General features: G+C 41.8%; 1 protein-coding gene across 2 annotated transcripts in view; it reads right to left on the bottom strand.

Moving 5' to 3' along the window:
• pid1 (phosphotyrosine interaction domain containing 1) overlaps positions 1 to 17264 on the bottom strand; it is a 33944-nt gene extending 16680 nt beyond the window's left edge. Inside the window, exons 1-2 of one of the 2 annotated variants that reach the window (XM_063906199.1) lie at positions 16988 to 17264; positions 3946 to 4092 (exon numbers count right to left, since the gene is read on the bottom strand). In XM_063906199.1, the coding sequence (XP_063762269.1) occupies positions 3946 to 4092; positions 16988 to 17017 (177 nt within the window). In that variant the 5' untranslated portion in view covers positions 17018 to 17264. Of the gene's footprint in view, positions 1 to 3945; positions 4093 to 13047; positions 13308 to 16987 lie in introns of those variants that run through there. The other variant, XM_063906200.1, reaches the window with a different exon arrangement.

The following is a 17264-nucleotide window of genomic DNA, read 5'->3' as shown; positions in this document are numbered from 1 at the left end:
TGTTTCTTCAGTTTCCTCCGTTGAAATGAGAGGGTCTGACAGCAGGAGCAGGTGGGCAGACAGTGACTCAGACAGGAAGTTACACAAGCCAGCAGATGCAGGCAGCGAGGCAGACACACTTGTATATAAAAAGGGAGGCCGCAGACAGATGAGGGAAATTATTTTTCTTTTTTCTGCGGCCGGTATTCTGCTGAATAGCTTTTGCGGTACCCATGGCAACGTGGCTTTGGCTGTCTGTGTGATGCTGGAAAGAGTGGCGAGTACAGAAGAGGAGCGAGGGGATGCTGCGATTCGCACCAGACAGAGAGAGACACCGAGGGCGATGTATAAATATTTATCCTCCATCATAGCAGTGATTTCCACGAGAGGCGCTTCCCGGTTCCCACTGTGGGATACTCAGATGGGGGGGGGTTACTCTAATGAGCCTGCATGTTAAATTAGAAGGAGAGTCAGATCTGATTGGCTTGTCGTTCATTTTTCTAGGTTCATATAAGTATTAAGTGCCTCTACTGGGACATGTCTCAATGCTCTAAAGTTCAGAAAGCTCTTTAGTTTTCTCATACTGTCTGTGCTGCAGCACCTCTTTTCACCCTCTGTCCGAAACCACAGCCCAGTCTGCTCTGATTGGTTAGCTGGCTGGCTCTGTTGCTAGCCAATAGAACCGTTAGTGTTAAACAATGATGTGGCAATGTCACAAAAGTAAACAAAGGAGTCTTATGAAGACATTTCAAGCATTATATGGCCCCTTTAAGGCTTATTTGTGTTTGGATGGAAACTTTTTTTTGGCCATTTTAGTGTCCATTTTAGTGTCCATTTTAGTGCATCCTTATTGGAAATATTGTTTTATGTATTATTGCTAAATGCTAGTCACTTGTAAATTCACTTTCCTCTTTAAACTGGCTTGGTTTTCTTGTATTCCAGTGTGTGTGTTGATGCACAAGCACAGAAAAGGTTAGTTTTTCACACAATATGTCCCCTTTGTGATCTGAAACTCAGCTATGAGTGCATGACTATACGTTACTCTGTGGTGTGTTGGAGCTAGCATGACGATATCTGGTGTTGCAAGTGTGTGTTTACTAGAAATAATACTTAATTTCTTCCATGCAAATACATAGAAAGGGACTGGTAGAGAATCTTCAATCAATAAAAGTGCCTTTTTGCTTGAAAACAATCACCAAACTGTGCCATGTTCCCAAGTATTGTAAAGAGGAAGTGTGTTGGATTATATGATAGATTAATCTCCGTTTCCTCATTTTGTTCTTGTCCATCATCAAGGTTAAGTAATAATGAAGTATCAGCACATTTGAGGATAACGCAGAGAGTGCTGTGCAAATGGTCTGTTAGTTACTTTAAATAAACAATCCTAAACAGTCTGACTGCAGCATTTACAAGACCAGATTTTATTGTGCCTGGCAGGATAACAGCTGTCTTTAGAGACGTGATGATGAAGAGCGAGCAGAGCAGCTGCAGAGCTGTGTGATAAACAATGCAGTGTCACACCAACATGGATGTCTTTTAATTTAAAACAAAGTGTGCATCTGTCAGCTCTCAACACAGACAACATGTACCCTTTCATTCTCTCTCAAACTACAGCATTAGTTTGCACAATATCTATTAACTACGACAACATAATTGGATTCCAACCCTGCTAATTAACCAGGGCTCTTACCTAATGCTGCTTACTGAGGCCTAAAAGACGACTGCCCCAGTATGTATGTATATAATTGACTTAATTTAAAATGATGGCAGCTCTGATTGAGGTTTCCTGTGACTGTCCACAAGTCTGTGCACAGTTCATTAGAACAATTCCTTAAACACAACACAGACCATTCTGTGTTCCTGTTAGTGTTTACATCCCGTTAGTGTTTACTTCCTGTACTTGTTTACTTCCTGTCTGTCTTCTTCTGTTGATCTATCTGATGTCTTTTAACCTCCTCTCCTTTGTCTCTCTCTTGATCCTCCTCAGCAACAGTAGTGATAGTGCTCAACAGCGGACAGTTCTACTGTCCTATTGACCTCTGAAATGTCCAAATTGACCAATCACAATCCAGTATAAATAGTAATATAATACAGTTTAAATGCTTCAAATCAAAATAAAGGGAATGATGCACGTTTCAGTTTCCTGGATTACTTAATTTATAAGAAATGGTGCCCACAAGTGGAATATTTGAAGTAAATAGGCACTCCCCATGCTATATTGATCTGTTTACATTTCTAGAACTTGTACTAACAGCACAATCTCTCTCGTGTGGGAAATTAAGAATAAGATTCCAACAGTTTTTGTCTTATGACTACTGGTCTCAGGTGAGTCAATCATTTTTTCCCAGTTGCGCTGAGAAACGCAGAATTGTGTGTTTTCTAGAGGATGTGTTTGAAGCTTACAGGTCATTTCTGGCGACATTTTGAGATGAGTAAAATAAAGCAATTTCCGAATAAATATCACTATTTTAAAGCTTTGGTCACACATGATCAGTTCAAGCCCCTATGGGAAAGCAAAAAACTCTGACTTTTAATTCCTTTTCGCAGTTTCTGGTTGTGATAAATGATGCCGTTTTGTCATTTGAAACAGGAAACTGAAAACTTCTGAAACCTCTAGGTGGGTTATATCCAATAAATGGTTAAATTGTTTGTCTCCATGTCTGCATGTGTGTCTCCCGAGTCAGACAGACCTCCTCTGCTCTGCCGGTAAAAGTGTTCCAACTGACTTTCACTTCATGTTCACATTTGAACTTCAGGAGCTTTAAGGAAGTGCTGATGATGAGTCAGCACTGTTGGTCTCTTCACCCCGGAGACGCCTTCTTTAAAGATGTATATGCACATATACTGTATATGCAACAGCTTTCACATGATGGTGTGTTTGTGCCCAAGGCAGGCAACTACACAAACACAAACAAACACACACACACACACACACACACACACACACACACACACACACACACACACACACACACACACTGAGACTTTGGACTGGAAGTGTTATAATAACAGAGCGTGGCTGCTATTTTAATCTGAGGCCCTGTTTGTTTTCTGCTGTGAGGCGACGGACAAAGAGAAAGAGCTCATTGTATGGCGCTCTATATCTGACTCTTAGGGAGCCAGGGAGACGTGGAAAACAAACCCACCCGTGCCAAAACACATACCCACACACACACAGACACACACATATTAAATACTAGCTCAAATATTAAATTACAATCTTTAATACTACTGCTGTGCAATAATCACTGTTGTGTGCAACATATAGCATCTGCACTCAAGGTTTTCTGTGACGGATCCCATTTTCTTTCCCATTAACCAGCCTCTAAACACCGCCAGAGACCATACCGTGTTCGCTTTAGTGTCTACTACCTGTCTGTCTTCTTCTGCTGATTCAAAAAGTATTCACAATTTCAAAGTCGTCCACAGCTGACGTTGAAATTGACTTCTTTCTGCAGATTGATAGACCGCAAACAGTCCCCTGATCACCCTTAACAACGGTCTATTCTCCTTAGCAACGCTCTGTCAGCAAGAATGATCAACTTCTGAATGTCATAATTGACCAATCAGAATCGAGTATTCAACTAAGCATGGTAATACTTTTATATGTTCGCTCTTTTTTATGATGCAGCTGCTGGTTTTTTCTTTTCCATGGGTGATATATTTTATTAATCTCTTTATCTAATAAATTTACTTTATTATGTTTGCCTTTGTCTGCACTCTCCCTTTGCTTTAACACTGTAAATCTCCCCCGCTGTGGGAGGAATGAAAGGGATTTCTGAATATTAATCTTTAAAATCGTCTTACTCAAACACAAAAATGTCGCCCTCGTTGAGTCGATGAACGAAACGCGTGTTCACACAGAAAGGAAAAACAGTTGGATTATGGTTCCTATTAATGCTATTATGGATTTACTGTTAGGGAACAGTACTGGATTTGGGGATTATCGGCTTCCTGTGACCTTACCTTGTACCCGGCATGAGTCCGGCCCTTTGTTAGCGGCGTGGTGGAGCACAGCTCGATGGCCTCGGGCTCGTGGAAGATCACCGTGGGCAGCGGCTCCTTCCTCAGCGTCAGCACATTCAGCTTGGTCTTCAGCATGGTCTGAAAGTGCTGATGGAAAGAAGAGAGGAAGGAACTGAGCTTTGGGGAAACTTAGAAACCACTAGCAGAACTCTTTAGGTCAACATTTGTAGTTTCAAGTAGACTTTGCGGGAGGCTCGAAAGAAATGCAACCTCCGCACCGTCAGCAAAAAAACCTTCTGAAGTGCTTTAACTGGATTTCATTCATTTTCTCCCATTTTAATCATCCAATAAAACTTTAATTATGTCACAGTTTTTATACACATACGGTTAAAAAAAGAGCTTCACAAACCAAAAATAAAAATCTTCTCTCAGGTAATAAATAACACATCAATTCTTGATTGATAAAAACCCTTAAAATCCAACAAAATCAATTAAAGCACCAAATAAACAAAAATAAAACAAAAATACAAATGATTAAATAAAAGAATATGATTTGTTTCATTATATTTTTTTACTCTTGTGCAATGCCCCTTGTGCACAACAATTTCCCACTGTGATCAATAAAATACTAATCAGATCTTTTGTGTGCTCCTTTTACAGAATAATGGCTTCTAGTCCAGAAAAAGACACGATTTATAAACGTCTAAATGTGACGTACGAAACAAGGATTCAGCTGGGTGCTCCATAAAAGTTTCACGAGACCTCAGGATATTGTGTTTTAAACTTTTCTTTGATGTAGAAAAATACCAGTATGACATTCAAGTCAAGAGCATTCAAGATTTACAGAGCCTCAAACACACACACACCCCCACACACACACGGAAGAAATCTCAGTGGTGAAAACTGGAGGTTGGAAGTGAGATGGTGCGAGAGGTTTTATTTCTGCTGATGGAGGAATGTGAAGAGCAGACGAAGGGAGCTCCGCCCCTCGCTGAAACCGTCAAAACAGCAGCGTGGAGCCGCCTGCTCTTAAAGTGTATGGTGGAGTTTCCTGAAGCCGAGCGGAACCACATGCTGGATCTGGCCCGGTGGCATTTACTTGACTTCCTTGATACGGTCAAGACAAATCTGAGCAGCTAATAAAATCTCTTTACAACGGAGGAAGAAAAACAGGCACGTCTGCAGCTCCATCCATTCTAAAAAAAAGTCAATAGCGGACCATATGGTTTACCAAGGGCGGCAACTAATGATTACTCTCATTTTAGATCCATCCCAGGATAATTTTCTCCATTGATTAGTTGTTTGCTCCGTTGAATGCCAAAAGATGTCAATCAGTGTTCCCCAAAGCCCAATATGCTGTCCTCAATTGTCTCGTTTTGTCCAAAACTCAAGGATATTCAGTAAACCGTCACTAAGGAGTAAAGAAACCAATAAACATTCACATTAAAGAAGCTGGAATCATAGATGTATGGTCTTTTATCATTTAGAAAAGTGCTAAAAACTATTATTCTCAATTAGTTTGCAGCTCTTTATTTAACTACAGTTACCTGATTTGATTCTGACTTGCAAGCTTTATGCTCATATGGATGAAACCTTCATGTCTGTAGAAACTCAGACATCACAACAGCTGTGTTCGCTGCCGATTAAATATCAGAAAGCTAACATGCTAATCTGGGATGCTAACATTGCACCAGCTCGAAACTAGCACCTTGCTATTCTGTTAGCATTTACCTTACCACGGATCCGCTATGACTGCAGACACTTGGTCTTGTTTGTACATGTATGTGATGATTCCTTTTATTTCTCACCTTTATTATATTACAACCTGCTATCCAAAAAATATAGTAATAGTAGTAACTAATCTCGTATTCGAGAGAAGGCCTTGTGACCACAGTTCAACTCCAGATTATTTTCTTGCATTCACTTTTGTCTCCTTGGCATCTCAAAGCCGTTTTCCATGTTGGACCAGCACAGAGTCAATTTCTTATGCAACAGATGCTCGATGTTTTCAGGCAACAGAAAACGGTTCGTCCTGCCAAAACAGGCCACCATCAATCCTCAGTATTGGTTTGTTCCACAAAGCCAAGTCCTCAACTTCACAAAATGTATTGTGTTGTGTGCAGTATCTAAATTCAACACTGCTGCATTAAATAATGTTGTATAATGGGTAATATATCCTCGATTCAAAACATTCTTGAGTCTTTTTATGGATTTATTGCATTGGTGCTTTGTAGTCCAACCGAGCAGCGCCTCATTCAATAAATCTGACTTGAAATATCTGTTATTTGGCTATATTATAAAACCACTACCCTATAAATAACATTACTCTGGGTTTATCTCATTAATATTATTATCAAATGTTGTGAAATTATGACGATGCCCTGCAGTACAACACACAACCTGTTGGGAGTAAAACCCACAGAAACACCTACCTATGTAGAAAAAGTAATGACCGGGATGGGGGGTAAGGAGGGCTGTCAGGGAAGAGGAAGATAAGGCGTGCAAAAAACGCAGAGCAGATGAACGAGAAAGGGAGAAAAAACCAAGATGGAGTTGTGAAAGTAAAGCCACATGTGTGTAAGCGCTCGCTGACCTCCGCGTCAGCACTTTACAGCTTCCTGACAGCGGCTCGCATTCCTGCGGTTGGCCCCGGTACGGAGAGAGGAGGGGTGGAGGGGGGGTCTCTCCGACTCCTCCACCCCCCACCAGGAGCAAAAGGCCTGAGCGGTGGGGCCGCTTGTGGAGTAAACCCTGGGTTTCTATTCATAATATTTTCACTGAATCTTAATGTTTTTTTATTTCTCAAGTCCCCGCAGTGTGCTCATCAGGTTACTGCTGCTATTGATTCTATTTCTGACTTTTACGTGCACCAAGGCAGGTTTTCTGTCTCTAGCGTCAGGCGGTGTGGACTGGGTACAAAACACAGACCCTGCAATGGCTGCCGTCGCAACGAGAACCTCAAATCTGAAAATAACAGACCTATTCTGTTCCTCTCCAGGTTCATATTAGTATTTTGTGTCTCTTCAGTGACATGTCTCCATGCTTTAATGTTCAAAAAGCTCTTTATTTTTCTCATACTGCCTGCGCTGCAGCTCTTCTTTTCACCCTCTGTCTGAAACCAGAGCCCAGTCTGCTCTGATTGGTTAGCTGGTTGTGATTGGTCAACCGCTTAGAGATGTCCCGCCCCTTAATCTATCACGTGCAATGTGTTGGAGCGCTATCCAAAATAAGCACAAGTGTTACATAGCGATGTCATTATGTCCGGAAGTAAACAAAGCCGGGAACTTTGGTATTTCAGCCTTCGCAGACCGTTTACATGCACTAAAACTCCTTTTTTAGTAACAGCCTCAATATGTCAAAGATTTTCCTTCGATTGACTTCCTGAAATGAATTTGAATGCACACTGCTAAATGCTCAAAGCTCAGGGTAGCTGTAACTCACTAAGGGTTAGGTAAAATCACAACACATATAAGATTGGATCTTTAAAAGTTTCTCAAGTTTGGCTTCAGTGTCATGTCCTGTACTCTTTGGACAACATCCTTACAAGTGAATACTTTGACCGTTTGCCAAAGGTAACTCACATCCACATTATCCAAGATTTCCTTTTCCGTGTTAGTTTAAACGTTATACCTGAGTAAATGGAGCTTCTCCAATTTCATTGATTCAGGGGGGTCATTTCTACACGATGACAGCTAATTACTCCATTACAGAAGGTGAACATCTACATTTAGGTTTCTGAATATCCACAGATAAAGGATCCATGTGATGCATAAATAAAAGCGTTAAAGTATTTGATGAAAAAACAACTACTACGATTACAGAACTACGAGTTCTTCACATTTAGCCAGCTTTAAGCGATTAAAAGTTTCCACTTGTTGTGGCAACTTCCTAAGTTTTATTGCTTCCACTCTTTATATATTTAGGCTTTCTGTGTCTCCAATCAAAGTATTTTGTCATTTGTATTATGACATCCACTGTCATAACATTTAACTGTCTTCATATTTAGCAGCATGGCTGTACGCTAAAAGAATCCGCACTGACGCACTGCGGCCTGTCCCGTGTGATTAACACGTATTTATAGTGCAAAGAAGTCACAATAAACCGAGCTGGATTGAACCTTACCAGAAGTCTTTTTACAACAATCAAGTTATTTATATTTTATGGATCTCAAGCCTCGTATAATATGTATTTGCTTAAAAAAAACAGAACTTCCAATGGAGTTCACCCCACAATATTTAGCATAGGCTTAGCTTTTTCGGTGAAGGAAGTAGTAATGTTTACAAGTCGGGCTCACGACCAAGTTCAAACCCCACGGGCTAGTAGCGAATTCTGAACGGTTGCCCGCATTTAAAATATATGCAAATCCAGTTTTAACAATCACAACTTTGAGAAAAGCATGCAGACAGGCTTTGGAAGCGCTCGCCTCCTGCAGTGATGAGCTTAGCAGGTCACAGATGGTAAGTTAAACTGTTGTTCCCCTGAGGGAGCATTCTTACAGAGGAGAGGTTCTCGGGTCAATCTCATGGTAAGAGACTGCATAACAGGGTAAAAACAGACCTCTGCCACGCCTACTGAGACACACAAACTAGGGGTTATAGGGATGTGATCACGACCAAACAGTAGGAAACAGCTGGAAATGATGTTACGGGACCAGCAGAAGCTAAATGGAGGGATGTTGCGTATCTAAAAAAGCATGATAATCTGAGGAAACACACCCCTTGGGTTAGAAATAGCTACTGGTTCATTCTGGTAACGGTGGTTAGGAGCTTAACACAGACCTCAAGACCAGAAAACAGTTTGTCAACAACATTAGCCTGACTCAGACACATCTGCATACCCACACACACACATGTAGCGGGCTGGAGATGAAAGAGTGTGTAGAGCTCTGTAGCAGATGTTGAAGGTCTGGAGACTGAGGAGACAAGACAGTACGACATCCCTGTTTGTTTCTATCTGAATCTCATCTTCACACAAAGAGACAACATGAAGTCATGCATGTTTCAGGATAACAATCATAATATTTCTGTCAACAATAAACAAGTTCTGTATCACTGGGTTTAATTTGGGGTTGATTTAAAAGAATATCGTCATAAATCTCAAGTGAGACAAACTTTCCAAACAAGAGCATTGTGCAACACACCTTGAGCTGCTTTACTAGCTGATAAAACTTAACGGTTGAATTGTCTCTACATTAATATTAGGGCATGTGTCCAGCGTTGGCAGAGGCTGCTGGGGAGCACTTCAGCCGAGCATTTCATCACACTAAAATAATCTCTTAACAACATATCACCACTGTACTAACGGTCTAATTGGGATATGATCTATTTGTTGGACATTGTTCTAACCATGAGTGCCAACCAGAATACCCTGATCCTTCCATAAGAATGAGCTCTTCACAGCTCAATCCAACAGCAGTAGAGCACAGAGGACGATCCAATGCATACACTGATAAAAGCACAACACTCACAGCCCTCCTGAGCTGCTCCAACGAATCAGCTTTTAGATTCATGATGGTGTCTACCTGACTTATTAAACTCAGCTCAGACTAACATGGCCAGAACAAGTCTGACCTCCATTGTCTACAGGGGCGTCACTGGGGCTTTTCTTAGAAACATGGAGATTCAGAATGCTCTGTCATTTCACCAAGAAGAGCTCCAAACCTAAAACATTCCTATATCCTTTCTCCTCATTGGGAACTATTGGAAAAAGTTACCCTGGTACTCAGAAAAAAACTCTACCCGGACACTCACCTCATTCTCAAAGCTTCTCAAATGTGTTGAATGCATTTCCCTTTTTCTTGTGAAGCTACATTTTCTTGCATTGTTTGCTGGCAGTCTTCTTCTTCCCTGCCGTTTTGCTGAAGCATATGTTAATGTTGCCACCACCTGTTGATCAGTGCAGCAGTAACAAACTATGGGCGTGAATCTTGCATCCTTTACTGTGTGCACGAGACACTAACGTGTACACACTCATAAAAACATTGTCCAATTGCGCTTCTAGCGGCCAAAAGGACGCCTCTAAATGCTGGAGCGGGATATATGGCAACAACTGGCATCAAACCTCTGCCATGTACCAGTGAGTAAACACCCAGAGGCTGAAGTTACACATCAAATTCTTCACAGATTGGCTTCTCAGAGCAGGTCCATTGCAACCATAACCTGTCTTACCAAACAATGCCTACCTGCATCATTCTGGACTGGCAACACATTTTTCCTGGCTTTGTTTTTGTCTAAGATGTCCTTTATATACACAAACATATCATTCCTCATGTGACCTTTTGCAGGAAACATGCTGTCAAGCTACCAGACTATGTACCCCCCCTGGGTCGTTGCAGCAGTGGGTAACTTTCTAAGCCGTCCCCTCTACGTGTTTACAGCCTCCCACTCTGATCCTGGGACAGTTTACAAGAGGAAATATGTTCTGTGGGAGGGACAAGGTCAATGATCGGAAGTCGGGATTGGTGGGTTCATCCTGTAGGAGGAAGTGGGTATTAAAAGTACACAAACCTCAGAGCCTGGGGGAGGCAATCTTCTGGATGGCAGTAAAAACATCAACAACTCTTTCTGTCGTAAACAATGAACCCACCGCGACATCTCGAACCGTCTACACGGAGCCAGGGCACACGGAACAGACCCGCTAATGACACGAAACACAGACCACTGACGAGGACACGGCCAATCTAAATGGTTTCCATTATTCACCTCCTGACAGGGGGGAGAACAGCCTCTAAAATGTGTCCCAATCAGGAGCCCTCTCTGCCCCCCCAGGTGGAGACGCAGGATTTACTCACCGTGCCCCACAGAGCTGGAACTAACATGCAGCGGATATTAAGACCACCTTTACGTTCTGCACCTTTTGACTCAACATTATCCTACGATCATGCCTCCCCTACTTCTTATTATTCCATAAGAACTCTAAATGTTTATGTTTGAATGCAGCTTCCTTTCTTTTAGATGCATTATGAAAGCCATTTTGAATTTACTTTGCCTTGCCAATTCACTTTATTAATGGAAGTTGGTTTAACTGTAAAATAATTGCAAATTCGTAAGAGTTTTTAGTGACAAAAAAAGGGAAAATTTGAGGAAATTCTATCAAAGATATTCCCATTTTCAATGTCATGTACACACGACCTAATGGGAGATGAAAAAACAATCAACAACTTCAAACTCAGGTCCAATTTTGGGGAAATTTGAGGGGAGAAGAGCAAGCATCTGGAGCCTACATTTACCCATAATGCACCACTCTTTGTAGACAAGAAGGGACATACTGTATTGGGTGCCTTGGTTAGCAACCTAATCCCACCCTTAAATCTAGCAAATGAACCCCGCTACTGTAAATACCAACACAAAGGAATAAATGATACAGCTAAGTTCAGTTCAGTTCCAACCAACAGGAAGGAGATTAGACTCTTTGTCAAATGCCAGATCATCAAAAACCTTGAGAAATGTTAACTTCCGCAGACAGGAGATTACGCTCATTCATCAAAAAACAAAGAGCCATGAGCCATTTCTTCACAAGACGCAAAATGTGTGCCTGTTATAAAAGAAAAATGGTGTTGAACCATGGGAATGTTGTGCCAGTCTGCTTGTGGATTCCTTCTCTCACCGAGGCCACAGTCTCAACAACATAGCAGCGCCGCCACAAAGCAACCTCAGCCAGACGGAGACAGACAGACCCGGAAACAGAAACAAATAAGAGTCAGGGGGGGATTTTTCACACAGAAACAAGTAGAGATGCACCGACAGCGGCCGCCTCCCACCGCGTGTGACCCGAGTCAGCTCCCACTGTCACGTCCACATCTCTGTTAGAGCTCGGCCCCGTTTGTCACACACATTAAAGAGTGGAAACCATGGCTGAAGGAAGACGTGCTGACAGAGGGAAATTAGATGTTTGGTAGCCTTAGGGAAAACAAAAAAGGGAAGCATGTTGTTTGCATGCTTTACCCGCCTGCCAAGTCGCATATAAGAGTACATGAGTGTGTGTATGTGTGCCCACTGCATATTGCGCAATCAGTCAGTGAACTAGCATGGCCTCTGCCTGGGGAGGAAGAGCCCTCTGAAAGGGATAGAGGCATGTGGTCAGCGAGAGGAGGGATGGGGAAGTGGACACTGAGAGGAAAACATGATGCAGCATGAGCACACACACACACACACACACACACACACACACACACACACACACACACACACACACACAGTTCTGATTGTCAATATGAAAAAGCAGCCTGCGATTGGTCGTGGAAAAGCCTACACTCACGCCACGAGCCGCATCTCCTCACCCCCTACGCACCTCCATCTATCTCACCCCCGTCTCCCTCCTCTTCCCTGCCTGAGCGTGAGACAAAAATGCAGCAAGACATCAGGTGTTGCTATGGCAACAGAGGACAGCACAAGTAGTGAGGATAATGTGGACGGATGCCATAGTGAATGGAAACAACAAAACAGAGGATAATAAACACCGGTGCTTTCCCAGATACCTCAGTGAAGGATGCCCGACTAAGTTATTGTTCTATAACCTCTTTTCTTTGTCATTTCTGTTAGGGTTTTATTATCAGTAATCAGATACTCTGAGGATATGGACAGTTTTTAATATTTTCTGAGATTGTACAGACCCTAAAAGTCATTAATGAATTATGATGCAGCCCTAAAAGGAATTTTTTAAAACCCTTACTGGGAAAATGTGTTGTAAAAAATAGCTATACTATAATTCATGAATTGTTTGGTCATAAAGAGGCCATATTCTGTTCATTTTCAGGTTCATATTTGTATTTTGTGCCTCTACTGTTTCCATGCTAAAAGCTCTCTTTATTTTTCTCATACTGCCTGTGCTGCCGCACCTCTTTTCACCCTCTGTCTGAAACCACAGAAAAACATAACTGTCAGAAAATCCTACGTTCTCAAAATCCAAGATGATCTCTTTAAATGACTTGTTTTGTTCGTCAATAAGCCTTAAATTTTCAGTTTAATATGGTAGAAAAATAACATGAAAAAATAGTTTCAGCACAACAGACGAATATTTCTCTCTCGATTGACTAATGGCTAAGCAGACTAATGTTTACATCTGTTACTCTGCCGTTAATTTGAACAATTACCTTTTACTCACCAATCCAAAAAGGACCCTGGCAGTCCGTGTGGACCCCGTGTAATTTATAGAGCTTCTGCTGTTTCTGTTTACCCCGAGAACAGAACAACCTGTGCAGACTCCGTTAGTCCAAATCCCCCTCCGAAGCCATCCATCAAGTTAAACATTGCCGTTTATTGTTCCACAGTTCTGAAGTGGACAGCAGAAATATGCTAAACTCTTTAGCAACTCTGGGCCACAGCTGGTCTGCAGGAGGTAAGCTGCTGGAGCCAAGTGGCTGTTATCAGAAATACGACCTCTTTAAACGCCAGAACCGGCCTTTCTCCTACACCAGGCGCTGCACTCGCTTCTGTTATTCAAATTCCATGCTCCCAGTTTGTTAAGCACACTTCCTGTTTGTTGTATATTCAAAGGTTTCACAATCAGAATCCAAATGGTTCCCAGATGTAAAAACATTCATTCACACAAAGACGATGAATGATAGTATGGATGCATCCTGATAGGCTGTTAGAGGGGCCCTATTCTGCTCATTTTCAGATTCCATATTTGTGCCTCTACTGTGACATCTCTTTCCTGTAAGGTTTTAGTGCATGTAAATGGTCTGCAAATGCTAAAATTCCACACACTCCCGCCCACCCCCCGCATGAAACGCCTCCATTGGACTTCTTTGTTAACTTCCTGAACATAATGACATCACTATGTAACACTCACACTTCCATTGGCTAGTGCTCCAGCACATTGTACATGATAGGTTAAGGGGCGGGACATATCTGACAGCTGACCAATCACAACAGATCCGGCCAGCTAACCACTCAGAGCAGACTGGGCTCTGGTTTCAGACAGAGGGTGAAAAGAGGTGCTGCAGCACAGACAGTATGAGAAAAATAAAGAGCTTTTTGAACACGTCACAGTAGAGGCACAAAATACTGATATCAACCTTAAAATGAGCAGAATATGTGCTTCATTAACCTGTTCCATGAATTAGCATAAAGTTCAGTATAGAGCTGATGCACATGATTACAGTTCAGTTGACAGAACATGACATCCTAGTTCTATCTTTCTTGTTCCAGCGCTAAAAGAGTGGAAGTTGAAGACTGAAAAGGAACATTTGTATATAAAAACAAATGCAGTGAATGTAGTAAGCTGGGAGCAGTTATTAGCACGGTTCAGATAGAGGTTGGGAGACGAGACGTGTGAATAAATAACCAATATATTCATCTTTGGGAATAAGGATCGGCTGCTGTGATGGAAAAACACCAAAACTGATGTCAAACTTCCAACCACATCATGGAGCTATTTGTTTTTAGTGCAGAGTCAGTCGGCAAATATACTGGAATGTTTCACTACACAAATACACGAGAAGAAAAAGTGAGATGTATGGTGACTGAATGACACTTGGAGAGCTATCAACCTTAATCAAAAACAGAAGATGTGGGAGAAGTACTCAGATCTATTACTTGAGTGAAGTAGAAGTACTCAGATCTTGTACTTGAGTAAAAGTAGAAGTACTCAGATCTTGTACTTGAGTAAAAGTAGAAGTACTCAGGTCTTGTTCTTGAGTAAAAGTAGAAGTACTCAGATCTTGTACTGAAGTAAAGTAGAAGTACTCAGATCTGTTACTTGAATAAAAGTAGAAGTACTCAGGTCTTGTACTTGAGTAAAAGTAGAAGTACTCAGATCTTGTACTTGAGTAAAAGTAGAAGTACTCAGGTCTTGTTCTTGAATAAAGTAGAAGTACTCAGGTCTTGTTCTTGGGTAAAAGTAGAAGTACTCAGATCTTGTACTTAAGTAAAGTAGAAGTACTCAGGTCTTGTTCTTGGGTAAAAGTAGAAGTACTCAGATCTTGTACTTGAGTAAAGTAGAAGTACTCAGATCTTGTACTTGAATAAAAGTAGAAGTACTCAGATCTTGTACTTGAGTAAAGTAGAAGTACTCAGATCTTGTACTTGAGTAAAAGTAGAAGTACTCAGATCTTGTACTTGAGTAAAAGTAGAAGTACTCAGGTCTTGTTCTTGAGTAAAAGTAGAAGTACTCAGATCTTGTACTTGAGTAAAAGTAGAAGTACTCAGGTCTTGTTCTTGAGTAAAGTAGAAGTACTCAGGTCTTGTTCTTGGGTAAAAGTAGAAGTACTCAGATCTTGTACTTGAGTAAAAGTAGAAGTACTCAGATCTTGTACTTGAGTATAAGTATAAGTACTCAGATCTTGTACTTGAGTAAAAGTAGAAGTACTCAGATCTTGTACTTGAGTATAAGTATAAGTACTCAGGTCTTGTTCTTGAGTAAAAGTAGAAGTACTCAGATCTTGTACTTGAGTAAAGTAGAAGTACTCAGGTCTTGTTCTTGAGTAAAAGTAGAAGTACTCAGATCTTGTACTTGAGTAAAAAGTAGAAGTACTCAGATATTGTACTTCAGTAAAAGTAGAAGTACTCAGGTCTTGTACTTGAGTAAAAGTAGAAGTACTCAGATCTTGTTCTTGAGTAAAGTAGAAGTACTCAGATCTTGTACTTGAGTCAAGTAGAAGTACTCAGATCTTGTACTTGAGTAAAAGTAGAAGTACTCAGATCTTGTACTTGAGTAAAGTAGAAGTACTCAGATCTTGTACTTGAGTAAAGCAGAAGTACCAGAGTGTAGGAATACTCTGTCACAGTAAAAGTATTCTAAATGTTCCTCCAGTGAAAGTAGAAAGTACTCTCATCTAAATGTACTTAAAGTAGCGACAGTAAAAGTAGTCATTGTCTGATTGGTCCATTTCAGAATAATATCTCTGATATGTTTTATAATGATTGATCATTAAAGTGTTCTCAGAGCTGGTAAAGGTGCAGCTAGTTTGAATGGCTTTGTATACTGCAGGGTAGCTGCTGGATTTACTGCAGGTGAACTAAAGTCTGATTTAAGGGCTGATTATATTTACCATCATTAATCCTAATCTGCCTAGCAACTAAAGGTGTTAAATAAATGGAGTGGAGTAAAAGTACACCATTTACCTCTGAATTGTAGTGGGAGAGAAGTATAAGTACCTCATAATGTACTCCAATACAGTACTTGAGTAAATGTATTTTACACCTCTGCATAACAGCCTGAAGACAGAATCCAACGTGTGATAGCCAGTTACATAACGTGGACTAATTAAAGAGTCGGGGGTCATGCAGATGTGTGTTTACAGTACATACAGTATCTACAGAGGCCCCTCATTCCACATGTGAACACCGGAGCTCTCGGTTTTAAATAAATCGTGATTCCATCTTCTTGACGCCCGGGTAGAAGAAGGGATTGTGCAAGTTCACTTGGCAGCAGTCCTGCAGGAGGCCGACATCTGGAGAGCATTAGGTCTGCAGGAGACGTGAAGCCAGGCACGGCACGGCTCGGCTCTGGATATCAAACTGCGTGTCACTAACGCTGTTTCCCCCCCCTGGCTCTTAAACAGGTTGCAGGTTACTGACCAGATCCTGCACACGTCTCCCTTTTATTGGCCGCGATTTCACACGGGAATGAAGAGGGTAAATAAGCATCCTGATGTGACAACATGAAGGAAAAATAGTGACAACAGGAGGAGGAGGCCTGCAGTGGCACTCTGTAGGTTAGTGTGCAGGTTTGGATGGAAACAGGCCTCTGGAGCCAAAAAATCAGGTCTTTATACACAACATTAATGTGTTTTTAAGGCCATCTGCAGCGGTGGATTTGCAGAGAAATGCAACGGAGGTATACATTGTTGAATAGGTGCATTTAAACGCCTCACAGAGAGCAGCGAATTAGCAAAGAAAGACGAGATTGTTTGAATCCGTAAAGCTGGACATGATATTAAAAACACCTAGATAAAAGACATCTGTAGCTGCACAGAAACCGAGTCTGGAACCATGCACAGCACCACGGCTTTCACTGGTAACATGGATTTATTTACCGCTGCCCTCTCGACAATGAGCCCCCCACACACACACACACACACGCGCGCGCGCCTCTTTACCTGCAATCGCTCCGACGCGGGTTGCCACATATTCGCAGTCTCGCAGGTTCTCCGTGTTTCACTACAGCGTGTTCTCCTCCCGTAGTCCGGTTCACATCTGTTGGCTGTCTCGGCTCGCCTCTCTGTCCCGCTCCGGTCTGCTCGGCTCGGTCATGAAGGATGTGTTGCTCCGCCTGGCTGCGGTTCTGAGAGCCGCCGCCAGGTGGAGCTACCTGCTCCGTGGCGTTCAGGGGCTTTAGGGAAATGAAGGCTTCAAGCATGAAGAGTGAAGGTGTTG

This window comes from Eleginops maclovinus, chromosome 18, assembly GCF_036324505.1.
Source record: "Eleginops maclovinus isolate JMC-PN-2008 ecotype Puerto Natales chromosome 18, JC_Emac_rtc_rv5, whole genome shotgun sequence".
Classification (NCBI taxonomy): domain Eukaryota; kingdom Metazoa; phylum Chordata; class Actinopteri; order Perciformes; family Eleginopidae; genus Eleginops; species Eleginops maclovinus.
The sequence above is the reverse complement of the archived record's forward strand: the minus strand, read 5'-3'. Positions and strand labels throughout refer to the sequence as shown.